This window comes from Sarcophilus harrisii, chromosome 1 (genome assembly GCF_902635505.1).
Source record: "Sarcophilus harrisii chromosome 1, mSarHar1.11, whole genome shotgun sequence".
NCBI lineage: Eukaryota > Metazoa > Chordata > Mammalia > Dasyuromorphia > Dasyuridae > Sarcophilus > Sarcophilus harrisii.
The window spans coordinates 391,379,339-391,397,364 of NC_045426.1; the positions used below are offsets into that span (position 1 = coordinate 391,379,339).

The window sequence follows — 18,026 nt, forward strand, 5'->3', positions numbered from 1 at the left end:
TGGGTAAGATGGGGGGAGGCTGAATTCCCCACAGAATAAGTATGAAGAGAAGCAATAACTCTAGAATAGACAGATGGATTAAAGTTCATGGTAGATTAACTAGGGAGTTTCACAACTACAAATATATACTAGATAACATATGAATTGTTTATATACATTTAAGTAGAGTCAGCTTTTAGCTGGTAAAATTGGTGAGTTTTGTCTTTTGTTCATACCATTTTCTCCCCTTATCTATTTGCTCCTTTATCCAATTCTATTTTTTTTCTTTTTGAACATAAATGCAAAATAACAACAAAATGCTCATATATGGTTTTTGTCTTAATAGTTCACATTATCCCTTTCCTATAAGCACATGATACAGCCCTGATCTTATTCTCCCTCCTCCCCTTCATTTCTCTTCTCTTTCTTTTCTTTTCCCTTTAATTTTCATCCCTTTTTTGCTTCTTCTTAATTATTGTGCCTTTTCCTACAATCCAATTTTTTTTTTTGCCTTCCATTTCTCTGGTACAGAGGGAAGAAGATATGGAAAAAATATGAATGACAATGGAGAGGAAGATTTTATGCACAAGCAGCATTTTTTAAAATTCTTGATAAAATGTAATGTTCTCATTTTGTTGACTGTCACATTTTCATATATTATATATATATATATATATATATATATATATAGCAGGGACTATATATATTGAGCCAATCAATTTATTCACTCTTACTTTTATCTTGTAATATCCATCTAATTCTTCCATGTAAATTATTCATCAAGTATGACCTTAAGGAGGAATATCACTTTCCCTATTATGTCAGGGATTTCTGCTTCCTCATCTAACTTAAGGAAGCCAGAAATCTATTATTAGTCTAGGTCACTCCTGACTCTTCTGAGTGCAAAGAAAGAATCAGAAATTTACAATTCCTTGATTCTTTGTTTTCCTCAATTCTAAACTAACTACCTATTTTTGTTTGTCCTATATAAATCTTTCAAGACAGCAAAAGTTAGTTTTCTATCCGTCTTTTTCCCTTCCATAAATATTATATGACCCACTGCAAAACAAGATAGCCTTTAATAAAAGCTGAGGGATATGGCAAATACAAATAATTTTTCTGTGACAATAAGAAGGCTATCATAACTCAATTCCTCTAAAATAAAGAGTTCAATTTTTAAGCCCATGCATTGTTTTCAGCAAATACCCTCAAATTCTTTCTTTCTTTTGTTCAATTTATATTCCTTTCCCACTAGTTGAATTTTGTAAGTGATGTATGGTTTTACATAATATAGCCTCTTTGGAAGGTGATAAGGTATACAAGATCTAATTTTCTAGTGAAAAATCTATGAACCACCAAAATATTTCCATGCACATGTATATCCTTTAAGCAATAGAGTGAAGCAGATCTAGATTTGTACAACTTGGGAAGGGGATGGGACTATTTTTTAGAAGTTAAATAAAAAGGAGATTCCTAACAAGTATATTATTCTCAGTCATAAGCCCCTTTTATTGTATAACTTTTCTTTGCCCTTGTTTAGGTATAGTGTTTGTTAAGTGGATTCTTGTATAATCAGATCCTCCAAAATCTTCTCCAAAAAATAAAGGAAAGAAGTTCGAGGTTTTTTTCAACCCTTCATGATGAATGGGGACTAGTATTCAATATTAAATGAAAGATTGATGCATCTCTTAAATGATTTCAAATTGAAGTCCCCATTCATTTGGCATCAGTTCAGTTAAAACAGATTCCTCTCAAATTTAGTTATTGAATTCTAGGGCAGATGGCAAAATATATTTCCAAACATGATAGCCTGGATTTTATACTCTGACTCAACTTTCCATTCAATAAGCCCATATTTACCCACAAGATATCAAATAGAATTCATCTGCCAATATTCTGAGATATTTCTTTGATCATATAGGTATGACTTTCCAAATATATTTATAGGATATAGAGTTTTATTTTAGAGGAATGATGATAATCTGTATAATATATATATATGTATATATATATATATATATATATATATATTTGGGTTTTAAAGAGGCAGAATAATACAAGGGCTAGAGGTCAAGTCTGGGAATCTAGAAGATTTGGATTCAACTGGTCGTGTATCTCTTGGCAAATCATTTTCCCTCCTGGGGCCCCCAGACAACTCTCTAAAGCTAAAAATTGAAGAGAAGATACAGACATTTATTAATAAGTAGTGTTGAATTATCCAGAATACTCCATATCCTTAAAATTATAGGTCATTAAAATGGTTTCTTACTGACTTTTTAGAGGGTTTGGAAGAAAGGGAACATTTATTAGTAACCCACTATTTGCCAGGCACTAACTAGGCTAATCATTTTACTAATCATATCTCATTTGATTTTCACAATAATCTGGGAAGGAAGGCACTTCTATCATTCTTATTTTAAAATTTAAATATTTAAAATTGAGGAAACTAAAACGGAAGTTAAGTAGCATTCCCAGTGCAACACAATAAGTGTTTGAGACTGATTCTGAGTTGAGTGGATAAACATGGTTTAGTGGGTAAACAAAAACATTTGTGAATGAAATTTTCATGGGAAACTCCTACTATGAATACAGATTGGTCACTATTCTACAATTTACAGTATGAAATGGTTGCTTAGGACAGTGAGAGATTAGGGGACTGGCAGAGTCATACAGCCACTTTGTGTCGACCCAACTCCAACTTTTTCTAAGACAGAAATCTTTGCCTCCTATAACACCATGCCTCTTTTTATCAGTGGAAGTTAGTAATAGCTAATAGTTTAGACAAATACTATACCTAACATGAATGGGTATATACAACCACTAACAATATTGTTATGAAGACAATATTGTTCTTTTAGTGACTCTCCTACCTATTTTCAGAGGACTTTGTGCTTTTATATTTCTCTTAGCTATTCAAGAAGCCTCTACTGTGGTACTCAAGCCTACTTTGCCTTATTAAAAAATCTATCCCTCCTTATACACATATACACACATAAAACTCACTCATCTTTTTTCCACCAGAATCTTTTGGAGCCTTGCTTTTTGCTTCCAGATGTCAACCACTTACCTGATAATGCACCAATGGAAAGATATTATAAATTAATAAGAGTAAAGTGAATTGTCACTCAAAGTCTATTTATATTTTAATCAATCTTCAACACAAGAAGTTGAAATTACAAGTAAGCTAGCTTTGATCAAAAAAGGAAGAACAATCTTAAACCCAACAAATTTCATAGGCTGATTTACAATGTAGTGAGTTTTTCCCCATCTTGGAAACATTCAAACAAAGTGCTTCATATCCATTTATTGGAGATGTAAAAGGAATTAATGCTTCAAGGAAAGGTTGGACCAAATGTCCTTGGAAACACTATGATTCCACTAACTTCCAATAATACCACCTAAAAGACTGTGAATACTTAAATGCTAAAACATTTTCCTATATTCATCTACAATTTGGAGTCTTCACTTTCCAAAGTCAGTCTATTCCAAAGAATAATTGGGCATGTTTTCTCTCATTCTAGGAAAGACCCCATTTCCCCCCAAATGAATATAATAGAGATCTAACACTGAGATCTGTCCTTCTTCAAACACTGAAGTAGTGTAGTGGTGAAAACAGCACTTAAATATGGGCCAGGAGGAACTGCTTTAGTCCTGGATTTGCCACTAATTATCTATGTGTCCACACACAAATCAGTTCACCTCTCTGAGTTTCAATTTTCTTATCTCGTGAGAAGATGAAACTAAATGATCTCTAAGGATTTTTGCCCTTCAAACTTTGATGATTCTAGAATGCTAGTTATGGTTGACATCACATCAAAGTCCTCCCACTATTGGTATGCTAGATAGTTATGCTTCCTACTATGTGAAAAGGAAGAATATCTCATCATATGCATCTGTGCTACATTCTAAGGGTCAACTCCTGAGCATAGGAGGGTTCAGTAGTATATGTAGTGACAAAAGAAGACATATGTCAGAACCAGGGGGTATTTTGGACTCACAGACTCACACCCTCAATTTACAAGTGAGGAAACTAAAGCACAGAGAACCTGGATCAATGGCTTTCCTAAATTAACCCATCTAGGAAATAGAAGATTTGAGGTGAGAATCTACATAAATTAGAAGTTCTTCAACTATATATAGTATATGGCATGTTGCCAGGAAGTGTGCCATCCCCTCTACCCTTTCACCAATTTTTCTCCACCCACTTCCCACCTGCCAGTTCTGTCAGTTATTATGCATAGCTGAAGACAGAACTCCCAGCAGGATCAGATTCATTCTCTACTTGTCCTGAAATTAAAAATATAGTAGAAAATGAGGAATAAGGGAGATGAATTTCCTTTAGAATTTTCACTCAAGGGTTCCTAATCAAAGAAGCAATCATACCACAGAAACTCATGAGGACTCAAGTCTCTTTCTCCATAGGGACTTCATCCTCTCTGAAAAGTTCCCTACAGATGGACTCCAGTCATGGTTGGGATCATCCTATCCAGAAAAAGATTAAATATGTTCATTCTGTGTGTGTATGTGTATGTGAATACATATATACATACACACATATATATATAATATATGGATATATCTGTGAATATATAAATATATAAATGTCAACATATGTATGTATATATCCACACATACATGAAGCCATAGTACTGATTTACAACAAAAATCCTCATTTTAAATTACTGTTTTAGAGTATAGACACTATACCAACATAATTTTATTTCTTTTTAATCCAGGGTACTCTACTGAGAATGCTTATCTGATTGGAGAAGAGGGGAGAAAAAAAAACACAAAAAGTGGCTGGAATGTGGTTTAACAAGCTAATAAATAGTTGTCCATGGTTCACTTCCCGGTCAGAGAGCCACATCACATGCACTATGGAAACTAGTAACTAAGTTTCACTTGGGTTGAATTTTTATTAAGAATTTAATAGTTTGTAAGTATTGAAATTCCACTAGGGAAAGATTTTCCCATATAGGAAATAATCTAAGGCTGCCCAGTCATCTTTGGAAAAGTAAGGATGGCCATTGCTTATTGAACAGAGATGCCAAAATTCCAGGAAATTGAATTTTTTTGAGCCATCTGATACTATGTCTACTGTTGTCTACTACTCTTTGGCTCTTGCCACATGGAAAAGATAAAGGGATAGAGCAGAGCTTACCCAACTTACTCGATAAATGGAGTCATTTTCCTCAAGGACTATATTTCTCTTATTTTGGGAGGATAGAAGAGGTGTTTGATGCTCCCTCATTTCAGTCACTCTATATGCTGTTCCTTATTCCTTTGATAGAGGAAAAGTATCATGAAACAGCAATTCTTATCTAGATCTGTTATTCATATGTCTTACTGATTAATCAAATATTAAGTTAAAAAAAGAAAAAGACAGAGTAAATCATCAGATCCCATAAACTCAGTGAATGAGTTTTTAATTGAACCATAACCCAACCCCAAATAGTAAAAATTAGTTAAAAAAAACTATAATTCTCAAACCCAGTCATCATATTTTCTAAAATTATTGAAACATGTCACAATATCAAATATCAAAATATTACCTGAATCATACTTGTATTTCATTTTGTCTTTGGAAAAAGTGTAGCTTCACTGGCTTAGTAATAGAGTTGACAAGTTTATAAAAAGCCAAGACTATCCAGTAGTAATGACATTGTGATGTGTCTCTTTTTATATCTTCTAAAGCCTCTTGATCTAATGTGTGAGCACTTTAGAAGAAAAGCATTTTATAAATCTATGAAAGGGAACAAAAATCCTACTACTGAATAATTGTATACCATACCTAAAAATACCTTCCAGGCTCATTTTTGAAACACTTTTTTTCATAAAGCTGATATGTATTATTTTTTGTTAAGAGATATGAGATATACCTGAATCATACCATCTTTCTGACACAACATAAATTTGGAGAGGGGGAATTAAGAGTCTTCATGTCTTACAAGGTTTTTCTTATGCTGCCAAGAGCAACAAATGAGTGGGAATTTTTCTGTGTACTTTCCTTGATTCAATCTCCTTCTTGTGTATAACACAACTGCTAACAGTATTTACCAGCTAAGATATTAAGGCTGACAAAGTGGGGTGATCACACTATATTATATTGGGAATACTCATTACTTCCCAAGAAAACCTTATGCAGAAACTTTAGAGAAATTTGCAGAGAGAAAAAGAAGTCTTACTTGTATTTAATTTAAACCATTCTTGGCATTTTGCACAAGCAAAAAAAAAAAAAGGAAAATATATCTTCACAGCTTTCAAAAGACTAAAGATACTCAATCAGTGGTCTGATAAGTCATTTTTATCATATGGGGACTATAAGCTTTCTGGCAAGTACTATCCATTTACCAAGTGTTTTATAGTTCTTCAAGATCATAAATTATTTGGTATAAGAATCCAAAGTGATATGTATGCCATAAGCACTTTTGTGCGATAGTCAGCTTTCCAGGGCTATGGAAAATTGTCAAGATGTAATGGCTGTCTGCCCACCCGCCCTTTGCACTCAAGAGGCTTATTCTTGTAACAGTTTAAAAATCTCCATTTCTCTTATTTAGTTCATGAGATTTCTATTGACTTAAGAACTTTATTCATCATCTCTTTCAGTGGGGGACCTGAGTTAGGACTAACTTAAATCATGTGGGCAGAGATTCAGATGGTTCACATGCTAATTTGGTTTGGGTATGACTGGTTAAGTGCAAACACCTGTTGGATTGTCTGAATGAATCAGCATGACGAAAACAGGGGTGTGAAATCACAGTCTGAGCAGTGTGAGGAGCAGGGTATCATTCCAGACATTCTTCACCATGACTATGCACAAGTTTAGTCAGTAATCTTTTAGATTTGCATTGGAAAGAACCATGCTGTAGATGAGTTGTTTGGTTTTTACTGTTTTGGTTGCCTGTTTATCCTAAAAGTACTAAACTCTTTATAACTATGACAAATTCTTCCTTGTCACCATATTTCAGTGTCTCAACTCTCATTTCTCTTGACAAGAGAATTCTGAGTGATAGAGAAAAAGAACAGGAAATGGCGTACTGACTTTGGAGTGGAGACTCAATGAATGAGTTTTTAACTGAATTATAACCCAACCCAAATACTAAAAATTATTTTTAAAAAACTGTAATTTTCAAATCAAATCATCATATTTTCTAAAATTATTGAAACATATCAAAATATCAAATATCAAAATATTATCTGAATAATAATATTAAAATATTATCTGAATCATACCTGTATTTTATTGGTACTGCATAAGCTAGTGCTACCGAGGACAGTATGTCTAAGGAATCTAAGCAGAACTTTGAGGTTAGAATCAGTAGTGTCCCAATAAGAGCCAAAATTAGAGTCATGAAATTGTTTGTTCTGGATATAGCTTTTGAGATTTGTGAATCCCCACAACAAGCTCAGGAAAAGAGCATCTGATCAGTAGGAAAGTAGAAAAAGGGAAATGAATAGGGTCCATGGCTACCGGAAAATGAAAGAACTTACCAAGTTCTTCCACTTGGGATGCTTTTAAAGGTATCAAATAGAAGCATTAGTTGAATAACTTTAGTGGGAAAAGAAGTGAGTAAAACAGGAAAATTAGAGGATGAAAAGATCTCCTTAGTAAAATGCAACTGTACTCCTAATTGGGGCATATTACTGAGAGGAGGAAGAGGTAGAAAAGGGCAGTTTTTAAACGCTTTCTAAAGGAAATCAGTGGATTCTCTAAAAAATATTTTGTATTTATGCTTTTACAACAGCATAATAAGTATTTACTTGGAATAGGGTAACCACAAATGATACTTATAAATTAAAGATAATCGTAACTAAAAAAAACACTTTATTCATAACATTCAAGCTATAATAGCATTTATCTAATGCTTTAAAGTTTGCAAAATGCCTTAGAAATATTATCTCAGTTCATCCTTATAATAATCTTGGATAATAGATGTTATTTTTATCTCTAATTTACAAATGGGAAACTGAAGCAAAGGCTTAAATGATTTGCTCAATGTCACACAGCTAATTGTGTATGGCTAGATCTGAACTTGGGTCTTCATGAACCCAAGTACAGTAATCTATCCATCTCATCACTTAGCTGGCTAGTAGCGACTGTTAATCAGACTACCATTTATCTACTTGTGAGGTCTGACGGCAGAATAAAAGAAAATGACTATTTCTATACCATAAAACATGAAGATTCACTTTTCAATATATGTGCCTAGATACACATTTATATATTCAAAACTCCCCCCTTTTTTTATTTTCTACTTGTAGCTATGTATAATGACCTATTTCATTTAACCAAGTTAAATATGGATTCATAATCATTATAAATCCATGCAAATTGCTACTGAAAGGAAATATAAAGAAGAGATGATATGTGATACTTTTTCAGTTTTTTAGTGTTTGGCAAACTGATTGTACTAAGTATCTTAAATTAGATGAATTGGGAGTTAAAGTTAATGAAATCAGCAGATGTTACTTAGTTGGGTGAATATCAGGAAAATAAGACTCCCCAGGTAAATGAAGGAAGCTCAGTTAGCATCGGCAAGGTTATTTAAAATGAGATTGGGTAAAAAACACTAATTGCTGAACCATGGGGAGGAATCATGTAATGGATAACGTATTGGGGTTTTTTCCACTTCTAATTTCTCTGATTATAGGAAGTCTTGGAGAGTAGTCTCTCGGGTTCTAACTGTAAACTATTTCAGCCCTGCATGAAATGAGCCAGGCAGTGTTGAACTGAACACTGAGAAAGGTTCTTTGGAGAAAAGTGAAAGCCCTGTGTACTAAAAAAATCTCAGTAGCTACAAAATGATTGTTCCAAGGGAGACTCCCTTTGGAGCATAAATAAATCTTACTACTATTTACCAGTGATTATTAAACTGGGCCCAAATGAAGTTATGATTTACCTCAAGAGTAGATACAAAACAATCAATTCAGTCCAAGCCAATAACTACAGAACTACAGAACACTTCTTCAATAGGAGTCTAAACTTTGGGAACACTGGAAATTCTATGTCATGACAATTTCTTATAAATAAACTTGACCCAAAAGACCCTCAGGAGATTGAACAAACAAGCTTATAGTAGACACAGAAAAAAATTGATGCCTGGGTAGAAACAAGCCAACTAAGTTTAATATAAGAGAAGGTGGGGAGAGAATTATGCTGTGGAATGCATATGAAACATTAATATTAGCCCATTTGTTAAGATTTTGACATTTGTCAGATGTTAGCTCTCATTTCTTTTTTTAATGCAATAGTGTCTAACTTGGTTGTGCATAGGTCAAAATAAATAGTGTTGTTGTGTAGGTAATGGGACAATATTCAGACTGAAGCCAAAGCAAGTTTACCCAAATAATTTAAATTATTGATGTTCTGTAGATTCAGGTAAAGATCATATTTAGAGCCCCTTTAGTAATATTACCACCAGTGATTTCTCCAGTGCAATTCAAAGTCTGTAGTTAAATGAATCATGGTTACTTTTGAACCACTATACCTTTTGAATAACAAAAAGAGTTGAATGAACATAATACTATTAAGCAACATTATTTTTTTTTAACCTCAGTAGGAATTAGGGAATTGAAGTTATGGAGCATTTCATGCATGGGAAGCTGAATGAATCTTTTCAAGATTTTATTTACCCCTTTATCCTAGTTCTATTTTCATCTTGATCCTCCCTCACTCTTACTTAAGTGTGTGAGCATATAAGAGGAGAGAGACTGGGAATTTATACCTGTGATTTTATTTGTTTGAGAAACTTCTTGTGTGAAAACTTCTGTGAATAGAAATCTGCAACTCACTTAGAACCTTAGAGACTTGCTAGGAGACCTAGGTTAAGACAGCTTATGTGTTTCAGAGGATACACTTAGACCTGGGTATTCTTTACAAATTTACAAGGCCTGGTCACTAACCACTATTACACATCACCTCTCATCTTGATCAGTATAAAGAACACAATATTTTCAGAATTTCCAACTAAAATATTAAGTCTATTGACCTAGTAAAGAAATTTGAATTTTTATAAAACTGGAGCTGTGAATTTTTAATGGGGGAGATGAGTGTTTAAGGAAATGCTTTCAGTGATATTGTATTTAACATAATCCAGGATGCCAATGAGCAAAGTATGACCTTGAAGAATGTCTAAAACACACATACAGAGAATGAAGCCAGGCCTGTCTTTTTTGCAGAATTATGTTTTATAGCAGAATATACATAAATAAGGAATATTTGATAGAAAACAGCTGTATCAATTGTATTTGACCCCAATAATTTGGAAATTAAGCATTCACATGCCCACACAATTAATTTTCTCTGGTTGCTTATGGTCATATTTTAAGACTAACTTACTGAGGAATTTTGCTGAGCTTTGTTAGAAAGGCAAGAGGGGAGAGGGAAGGAAAAACTGAGCAGAAACATTAGAGGCATACCATACTTATCAGCTGAAATCCCGAGGTGCTTGATTTTAATATCCAGTGGACCTAACTATCCTTCAGCCCAAAGAGGAAAAATAAAAATGCTCTCAGCTTGTCAGTTTACAGACATCCTTTATATTTTTTATTCTCACTCCCCACACAGAAGGAAAAATTTATATAATTTTGTGTTTGTCACTCAGTTAAAAGGAGGAGGATTTTGGAATTCCTAGATTAAGAGCCCCCTCTGGGGCAGGGAAAGTGGAAGAAACAATGTAAGGCAGAGTTTATTGCCCCTTAGCTAAAGTCTCAGAAAGAGAGCCCTGGAGCCCTGCTCGAGGTCACTCAATACTATGGGATTCTGGCAAAGTGTTCCTGTAATTTTTGGCAAGTGATATTACCCATATACCATAACCCAATTTTCATAACATTTTTATACCTTCTGTTTAAGAGGTTTTATTTGAACACAGTGTATCAAACTATCCAAAACAAAACAAAGCCTGTTTTCTTTTAGCAGGTACTCTTTCAATAATTTTTTTTTAACATTTTTGGAGCAGGTTCTATTGTCTAAAAAATAATTTACATAATTCTGACTAGATTGTTTAGACTTCCTTTTTTAATAAATTGCTAAGTGTTTCTTTTTCCTTTATTTGTGCATTTTTAGCTTCCTGTTTTTTGAGTTGTGTCATGTATTGTTCCATTGAGCAGTCACAAGCATAAGTGTGTGTATGCTATATTCATACTGGTATTCACTTTCATTGAGGTATTCACTTTCTCCATTTCAAAGCAGACAAAGCTAAGAGTTGAGGTATTTGGAAAAAGCAATAAAAAAAAATCTCTACGGAGGAAAATTATGTATCAAAATAAGTCCTTCAGAATTCTATGGAGTGGCAGACCCTCCAAATTCTTTGTTGCTAGGGTAAGGTTTTAGGGCTAATTCAGCAAGTATTTTTGAAGCATCTCCTAGATGCCAGGCACTAGTAACTTCAGATACATAGACAACATGGAAATAGCCTCTGCCATCAAAAAAGCTAAATTCTGTGGGTTAGAAAATCAGCACTTTTTTAGGCACATACTAGTTATTTAGAGTGTGAAAGAGTACCAGCAATTTGTGGGGATCAAGAAAAGATTGATGAAGAAAATAGAACTTGACCTAAGTATGACAGGAAACCAAAAATTACAAGAGGTAGAAAGTAGGGGTGGGGTAAAATATGGGATTATTGGAGTAAATAGGCACAGAGATCAAGAATTAAGTTTCATTTATGAAGAAAAATAAGATAGCCAGCTTGATTAGATTGAAGCATAAATTAAGGTCAAAAAATTGTAACGGACAGAAAAAATAGATTAGAGTCAAATAGTGCAAACTCATTACAAATAGGAATTATTTCTTTCTTAGTTCTTGAACCTCCAGTATCTAGCAAGTCTGAGCACAAAAAGTGCTTAATAAATAAATGGTCATTTGATTGATTGCAAAGAACTTTAAATGTCAAACATAATATTCCATATTTGCTCCTTAAGATGATAGAGAGCCAGTTAAATTCATTGTATATGATAGTGCACATAAGAAAAACAGTTTGGCAACATCATGAAAGAGGGACTATAGAAGGAATTCTTGAAACAGAAACCAAATAATAGACTATTTCAATCACATCCACCTCTTCATGATCCTTTTTGGGGTTTTGGCAAAGATGTTTAAACTAGTTTGATATTTTCTTCTCCAACTCATTTTATAAATGATGAAATTGAAGCAGACAGGGTGAAGTGACTAGCTCAAGATCTCACAACTGGTAATATGAGCCCATATTTGAACTCAGGATGATGATTCTTCCTGACTACAGATCCAACAGTTATCTACTAAGCTGCCTAGCCATCTAACTGCAGTGGTACAAGAGAAAAAGTGATGAGGGACTGAAATAGAGTAGAAGCTATATGGGAAATGAAAAAGGGACAGATGAAAGAGGTGTTGTAGAGATGGAAATGATAACATTTAGTGAAATGCAAAATGGAAAATTAAACTGAGGGATAACATTGAAAAATGACAACCAGGGTGACTAAAAAAATAGTAGTATATTCCATAGTAATAGAGGAGTTTGGAGGAGAGTAAGATTGGAGTGAAAGGAGGCCCTGAGAGAACATCTTGCAGTACCTACAATTAGACAGTTTGATATGTATGATGACTCAAAAAAAAGATATTAAAGAATAATCAGAGCTAGAAGGGACCTTGAAAAGCATTTTATTGTCTCCTTTATATTTGAATTGATTTCTGGCCTATCTAAAGAGACTGGGATATGGAGTAGAGTGAGATGGAGGAGTGTTTTGGATTATTTAATTTGGAATATAGCTATGTTTTGTTCTGATAGCCTTAGAATCATTCTGATCTCAGGTTATCCACAATATTGAATACCCCCAATTAGCCAACTTAGTTCTAGAAACAAATGGAAAGCACCTCTAATGAATAAGCCCCTTCAGGACTTTAGTCAAGGTTTGAGATTATTCGGAATCCATAGGACTTTCATGACATCCTAATCCTTTTGCATAAAGGAAAAAAAGCATCTTGACAAAGCAGTCAGGTTGACAACAAGCCTCCAAGCTGATGTAACTATCACAGGATTATACCTATTGGATAACTAATTAAATTAATCAATAGTCCAAATAATCACATATGTAAGTTAGAAATCAATTCAGATATAAATTGTTTAATCTATTTTTTTTCATTTTATAAGATAAATACATATCATGTTCAATAATCAATGATTTTTGTCCCAACCACAAATTGTACATGAATTTGGATGACTAGAAAAGAATCTAATCATTCTTCAATTGTTTTTCAGTTATGTCCAACTCTTTGTGACCCCATTTGGAATTTTCTTGGCATAGCTACTGGAGTTGTTTGCCATTTTTTCTCCAGCTCATTTTACAGTTGAGGAAACTGAAGCAAACTTGGTTAGATGATTTGCCCAAGGTTTCACAGATACTAAGTGTCTGAGACTGGATCTGAATTCAGGAAGATGAGTCTTCTTGACTCCAAGCCTGGTACTCTATCCATTATGCCATCTAGTGGTTCATAAGGATATAATTAATCTTTTCCAAAGTCACAAATACTTGCATGTTCCACCTAAGATTTGTGAAAAATCACGGCATTGTTCCATAGAAAGAATGTTATTCATATTATAAAAGTAAAATTTGCCACATGGTGTTTCAGTTTTATAATGAAATATCATGAATTTATTATGGGATTTACTTTTTTTAAGAACATTATTAAGAACCATGCTAGTAAATTCCGCCTTGTCCTAGAATCAAAAGTTTTGGGATAGTGATGCCTCCTTTTCTTTTTTTTTAATTGTCTCTTTAAACTTCAGTGGAAGATGAATTGTCTCTATATTTATTGTCATTTTCAGACTATGCATTGTCCTCCTCCCCGGGAAAGAGGGGAAGAAAATTCTAGGTAAATCATTATTGAGTTTTCAATGGATCTCGTAAACAGAGGAATTTGGTAGGATTTGGCATTTGTTTGTTTTTCTGAGAAAAGAAGGGAAAGAAATTTGTTTCATCTGATTCAGGATTTATCCCACAGTAATCTTGAAAAACTACTCAAGAAAAGCAGATCAACCTTTAAGAGGGTCTCTCTGACCCTCTTAAGCTAAAGCATCTTGAAAGGAAATCAAAGAAAGGAAAGAAAAAAAGAAACAAAGAAAAAAGTAGGGAGGAAGTAGGAAAGTTAAGAGAGAAAAGGAATAAAAATTGTTCTTGTTGAGTGTGTATGTGTGTGTATATGTGTGTGTGTGTGTATGTGTGAAACTACTTCTTTCTCACATATATAAAAATGTTATTTCATTCATTTCAGCATTTGGTAGAAATTTAGGTAGAAAATATGCTAATAAATTAAAAATGGCTCATTTTCTGTACTTTGAGACTTCAGGTTTTCCATATAAATCCACCTTCTTCCACTCTTTTCTCAACACACCTTCCAAAATGTATATGAAAATACTGGTATATTATGTTTGCTTTATTACAACAAATTTACTCTCCCGGAATCATCTAATTCAATCTCCTTAGTTTCCCTAGTTTGCCACTTATGAGCCTTTAAGTGTTGAAGAATCTAAAAATCATTTGCACCCATATAGATATGCCTACACAATGTCTCTTTATAAATTTTTGTTGTTCTTGTTCCTAGTGCACAGCAACTTGTGGAGGTGGAGTTCAAACACGATTAGTCCAGTGCCTAGCAAATGGCAGACCAGCCACAGGATGCTTTCCACAGCAGAAACCTATCAGCTCCCTAGCCTGCAATACCCACTTCTGTTCTATTCCAGAAAAGAAAGGTAAATGTGACTGACAACATTCCCAAGTTTAATATTTCAACAAACATCAATTACCTACTCTGCAGCATATTAGCGGTAGGTATTAGAGAAAAACAAAGTTGAGATAAAATATGTCCTTGTCTTGAGGGTGCTTATATTTGAATGAGGGGATTATAGAAAACACAATAATGTATAATAAATACATGCAAGAAATGCAAAGGCCTCTATGGAGCCTGAAGACCTCAGGGTCATGACCAACCAGAGAATCAAAGCTCTTTAGAGGAGCAGACATTAATTTATTTGGGCTATAAAGGAAAGGTACAAATTTTACAAATTAAATAGGAAAGAGGATGTTTCAGGAGAAAGAAACAGCTGAGTAGGAAAACAGGAGCAAGAAAATCACAGGAAATAGTCTTCTCTAGAGAAAAATTATATGAAATAATAATGAATTAGACAAATTAGAAGTTTTCTCTATAGAATATAGGATGCCACTAGGAATTAAGACTAATAGAGACAGATTATTTAGTTAATCCTTAGTAATTACAGAATCAATGAAAAGTAGGGTTTAGGAGTTGTCATTTGGGGATATCCTGAGTAGCTAAGCAGCCCCCATGTGAAAGACCTTCTTCTCATTCCAAACTTTGCCTCCCAAAGCTCCATATTTTGTTTAAACTGATTCAATTAAGTGCCTTCCAGTTTCCTTGTTTGAAAATACACTATTCTTAATAACACTGTATGGCTACTAAGGAGGAAATAGTTATAAGAAATGTTTCATATTAAAAAGCTGTTCAGAATACCTGGATAAGAGAAATCAGAATATAGAATCTTATGTAAGTTTCCTAAATTGGACAAAAGTCTACCATATTCAGTTCTACTTGCTGTATCAAACCAGATAGTGCTGCTTTACAAGTTACGTTTAAATAACCCCCAAATATCTAAAATATTTAGAGAGACCAGAAAGTTATAAAGTACTTTCTAAGAAGGAATATAGCCAGAGGACAATGAGTGGTTTAGATAAATCAAAGGATTAAAAATGTGAGATTCAGTTAACAGAGAAACTATTGTTTGGGTGAAAGAGTGAATGGGTAAGTTTATTTGGAGAAGAAGGGAGAAGAAGAAAAATAAGAAGTCCCAAGCTTTATAAGAGAACATCCAAGGAAAGTCTTCTAAAGTTTTGAAGTTATTTGACCTACATTTCAACAATCCCTTTAAAGTAATGACAAAATATCTTTTATTTGCCAAAAACATCTATTTGCTGACTAGGGTAAATGGTGTGTTTGGGGAGCTAACAGATTAGTGGGGTACAATACTACAACATGATGAACATTTGTAAAGTACCCACTGGGAATGTGAATAAACAAAAGAAAGATAGTCCCTGCCCCTAAGGAACTTGTAATGTAATGGCAATATGGAAGGATGATGATTTCTCCTCTTTTTCAGATATCTTCTGCAAAGATTACTTCAATTGGTGCTATTTGGTGCCCCAGCATGGAATGTGTAACCACAAGTTTTATGGCAAACAGTGCTGTAGATCTTGTTCAAAATCTAATTTGTAAATTAGGACTGATTCCCATGATGGGAAAAACTTTATATAAATATATTTTCAGCACAAGAAAAAAGCTGCACAATCTGAATTGGGCTGTGCCCAAGTAAGATAGAAATCCGAAGAATAACTAGGCTTGGTTCTTTGACTTTGAGGTTATTTTTTTTAATGGGCCTGAACATACACACATGTGCAAATGGTATTGTGAATGGTTTGAACATGGAAGCCTTTTGTACTATTATGGCAGGAGTCAAACCTACTAGTACTGCCAGCAAAAGGAACCTATTCTAAATGAGATGGACAAAACTTTGCTAAGGAGTATGTTGTTGTTGTTGTTGTTTTTCTTTTAATCTCAAATAAATTAAGGCCAAAATAGGCCAAGATGAACTTGCTATAGTATATGTGGTGCTTACTGAAGAAAAGAAAAAAAAATCTGTGAAGAGGATGACAAGTTAAAATGACCTATTACCAGGCACATGGAGTGTATCTCTCATCTCAGCTCTTAAGTTCAGAAATTCTTTGAGTTTTCTTTTTTTTTTTAAGGGGACACAGATGTTACAAGTACAGAAGCTATTGGGCCTATGTAGCCCTCCTTCCCAGCTGCTGGTAGATCATGGCCCCTCAGTCCGTCCATTTGTTCTTCTTTCTGAATATTTTCTCATACGCTAGCAATATCAAAAATTTCATCAGCATACTTGAAGCACTTGAACCTGGACACCATGTCTTGATTCCTGCACCAGATGTGGAAAGGGGGAAAAATGAAATCTCTCCAAAGGTGCTTCCTTCCCTTTCAGACTCAGGAGCCAAATGAGAGTTTTCTTCTGTTTTATTTTTATATCTATTTGTTATTTACAAAGGACTTTTCCTTTTTAAATTTATTTCTTTATACTTTGCTGTATAAGAAAGAGAAAGAAAGATTGAGAGAAAGAAAGATTGAGAGAAGGAAGGAAGGAAGGAAAGAAGGAAGGAAGGAAGGAAGGAAGGAAGGAAGGAAGGAAGGAAGGCAAGGAAGGAAGGAAGGAAAGAAGGAAAGAAGGAAAGAAGGAAAGAAGGAAAGAAAGAAAGAAAGAGAAAGAAAAAAGGAGAAAGAAAGAATTCTGTATTTTTTTTTAATTTCTGGTTATGCCCAAATCCTGCTGTTTCTTATTAAAAAAAAAATATGGTACTACTAAAATAGTTGTCTGCTAAATAACCAACTTTCTAAACCAGAAATCCATGTTTTACTTGTGTGGCAATTTAGGGGTTGGGTTGTTTTCACAATACTCATTTAGAATGAATGCCAATTTCATAAATGAAAAAGCTGCACATCATCTTGTTTCCAACATACTCCGTTTCAGTATTGGTGCTGCCTTCAAGTTAAAGTTCTTATGATGCAGCTCCACTTGTAATGAGCACCTGAATATTTATGTTTTCTGAAATTTTATAATAAATTTTTATTGTATTGTATGCCTCTGAACTATCTCATCATTTCATAAAATAAAAGAATCATAGATTTAGTGCTGGAAGAGGCCTTGAAGACTTCCCTCTCTGTCTCTGTCTTTCTGTCCTCTGTCTCTGTGGGCTGCTACAGCGGATCAGCTGAATGAATAGAATGAAAAAAGACCCTGTGCCCTTTTAATCTGATATGGTCTCAGACATGGTCTGAGTAGCTCCGCACTTCTGCTGCTCTGGACCTTAGCATCCCCTGGTCCACATAAAATTGGATTTGACAAATCCAGTGGTGAGACAAAGCAAGATTGACTGAAATTATGATGCATCAAGTAGAACATCTTTCCTGCAAAAAACCAAAAGTTAAAAGTATA

The 18,026-nt window shown here is 34.0% G+C and overlaps 1 protein-coding gene across 1 annotated transcript in view; it reads left to right on the forward strand.

Annotated features, from left to right (window-relative positions):
* ADAMTS16 (ADAM metallopeptidase with thrombospondin type 1 motif 16) overlaps window positions 1-17,096 on the forward strand; it is a 232,380-nt gene extending 215,284 nt beyond the window's left edge. The window contains exons 22-23 of the mRNA XM_031946108.1: window positions 14,555-14,702; window positions 16,122-17,096. Coding sequence (XP_031801968.1) covers window positions 14,555-14,702; window positions 16,122-16,237 — 264 coding nt within the window. The 3' untranslated portion in view covers window positions 16,238-17,096. The remainder of the gene's footprint in view (window positions 1-14,554; window positions 14,703-16,121) is intronic.
* The last annotated feature ends 930 nt before the right edge of the window (window positions 17,097-18,026 follow it).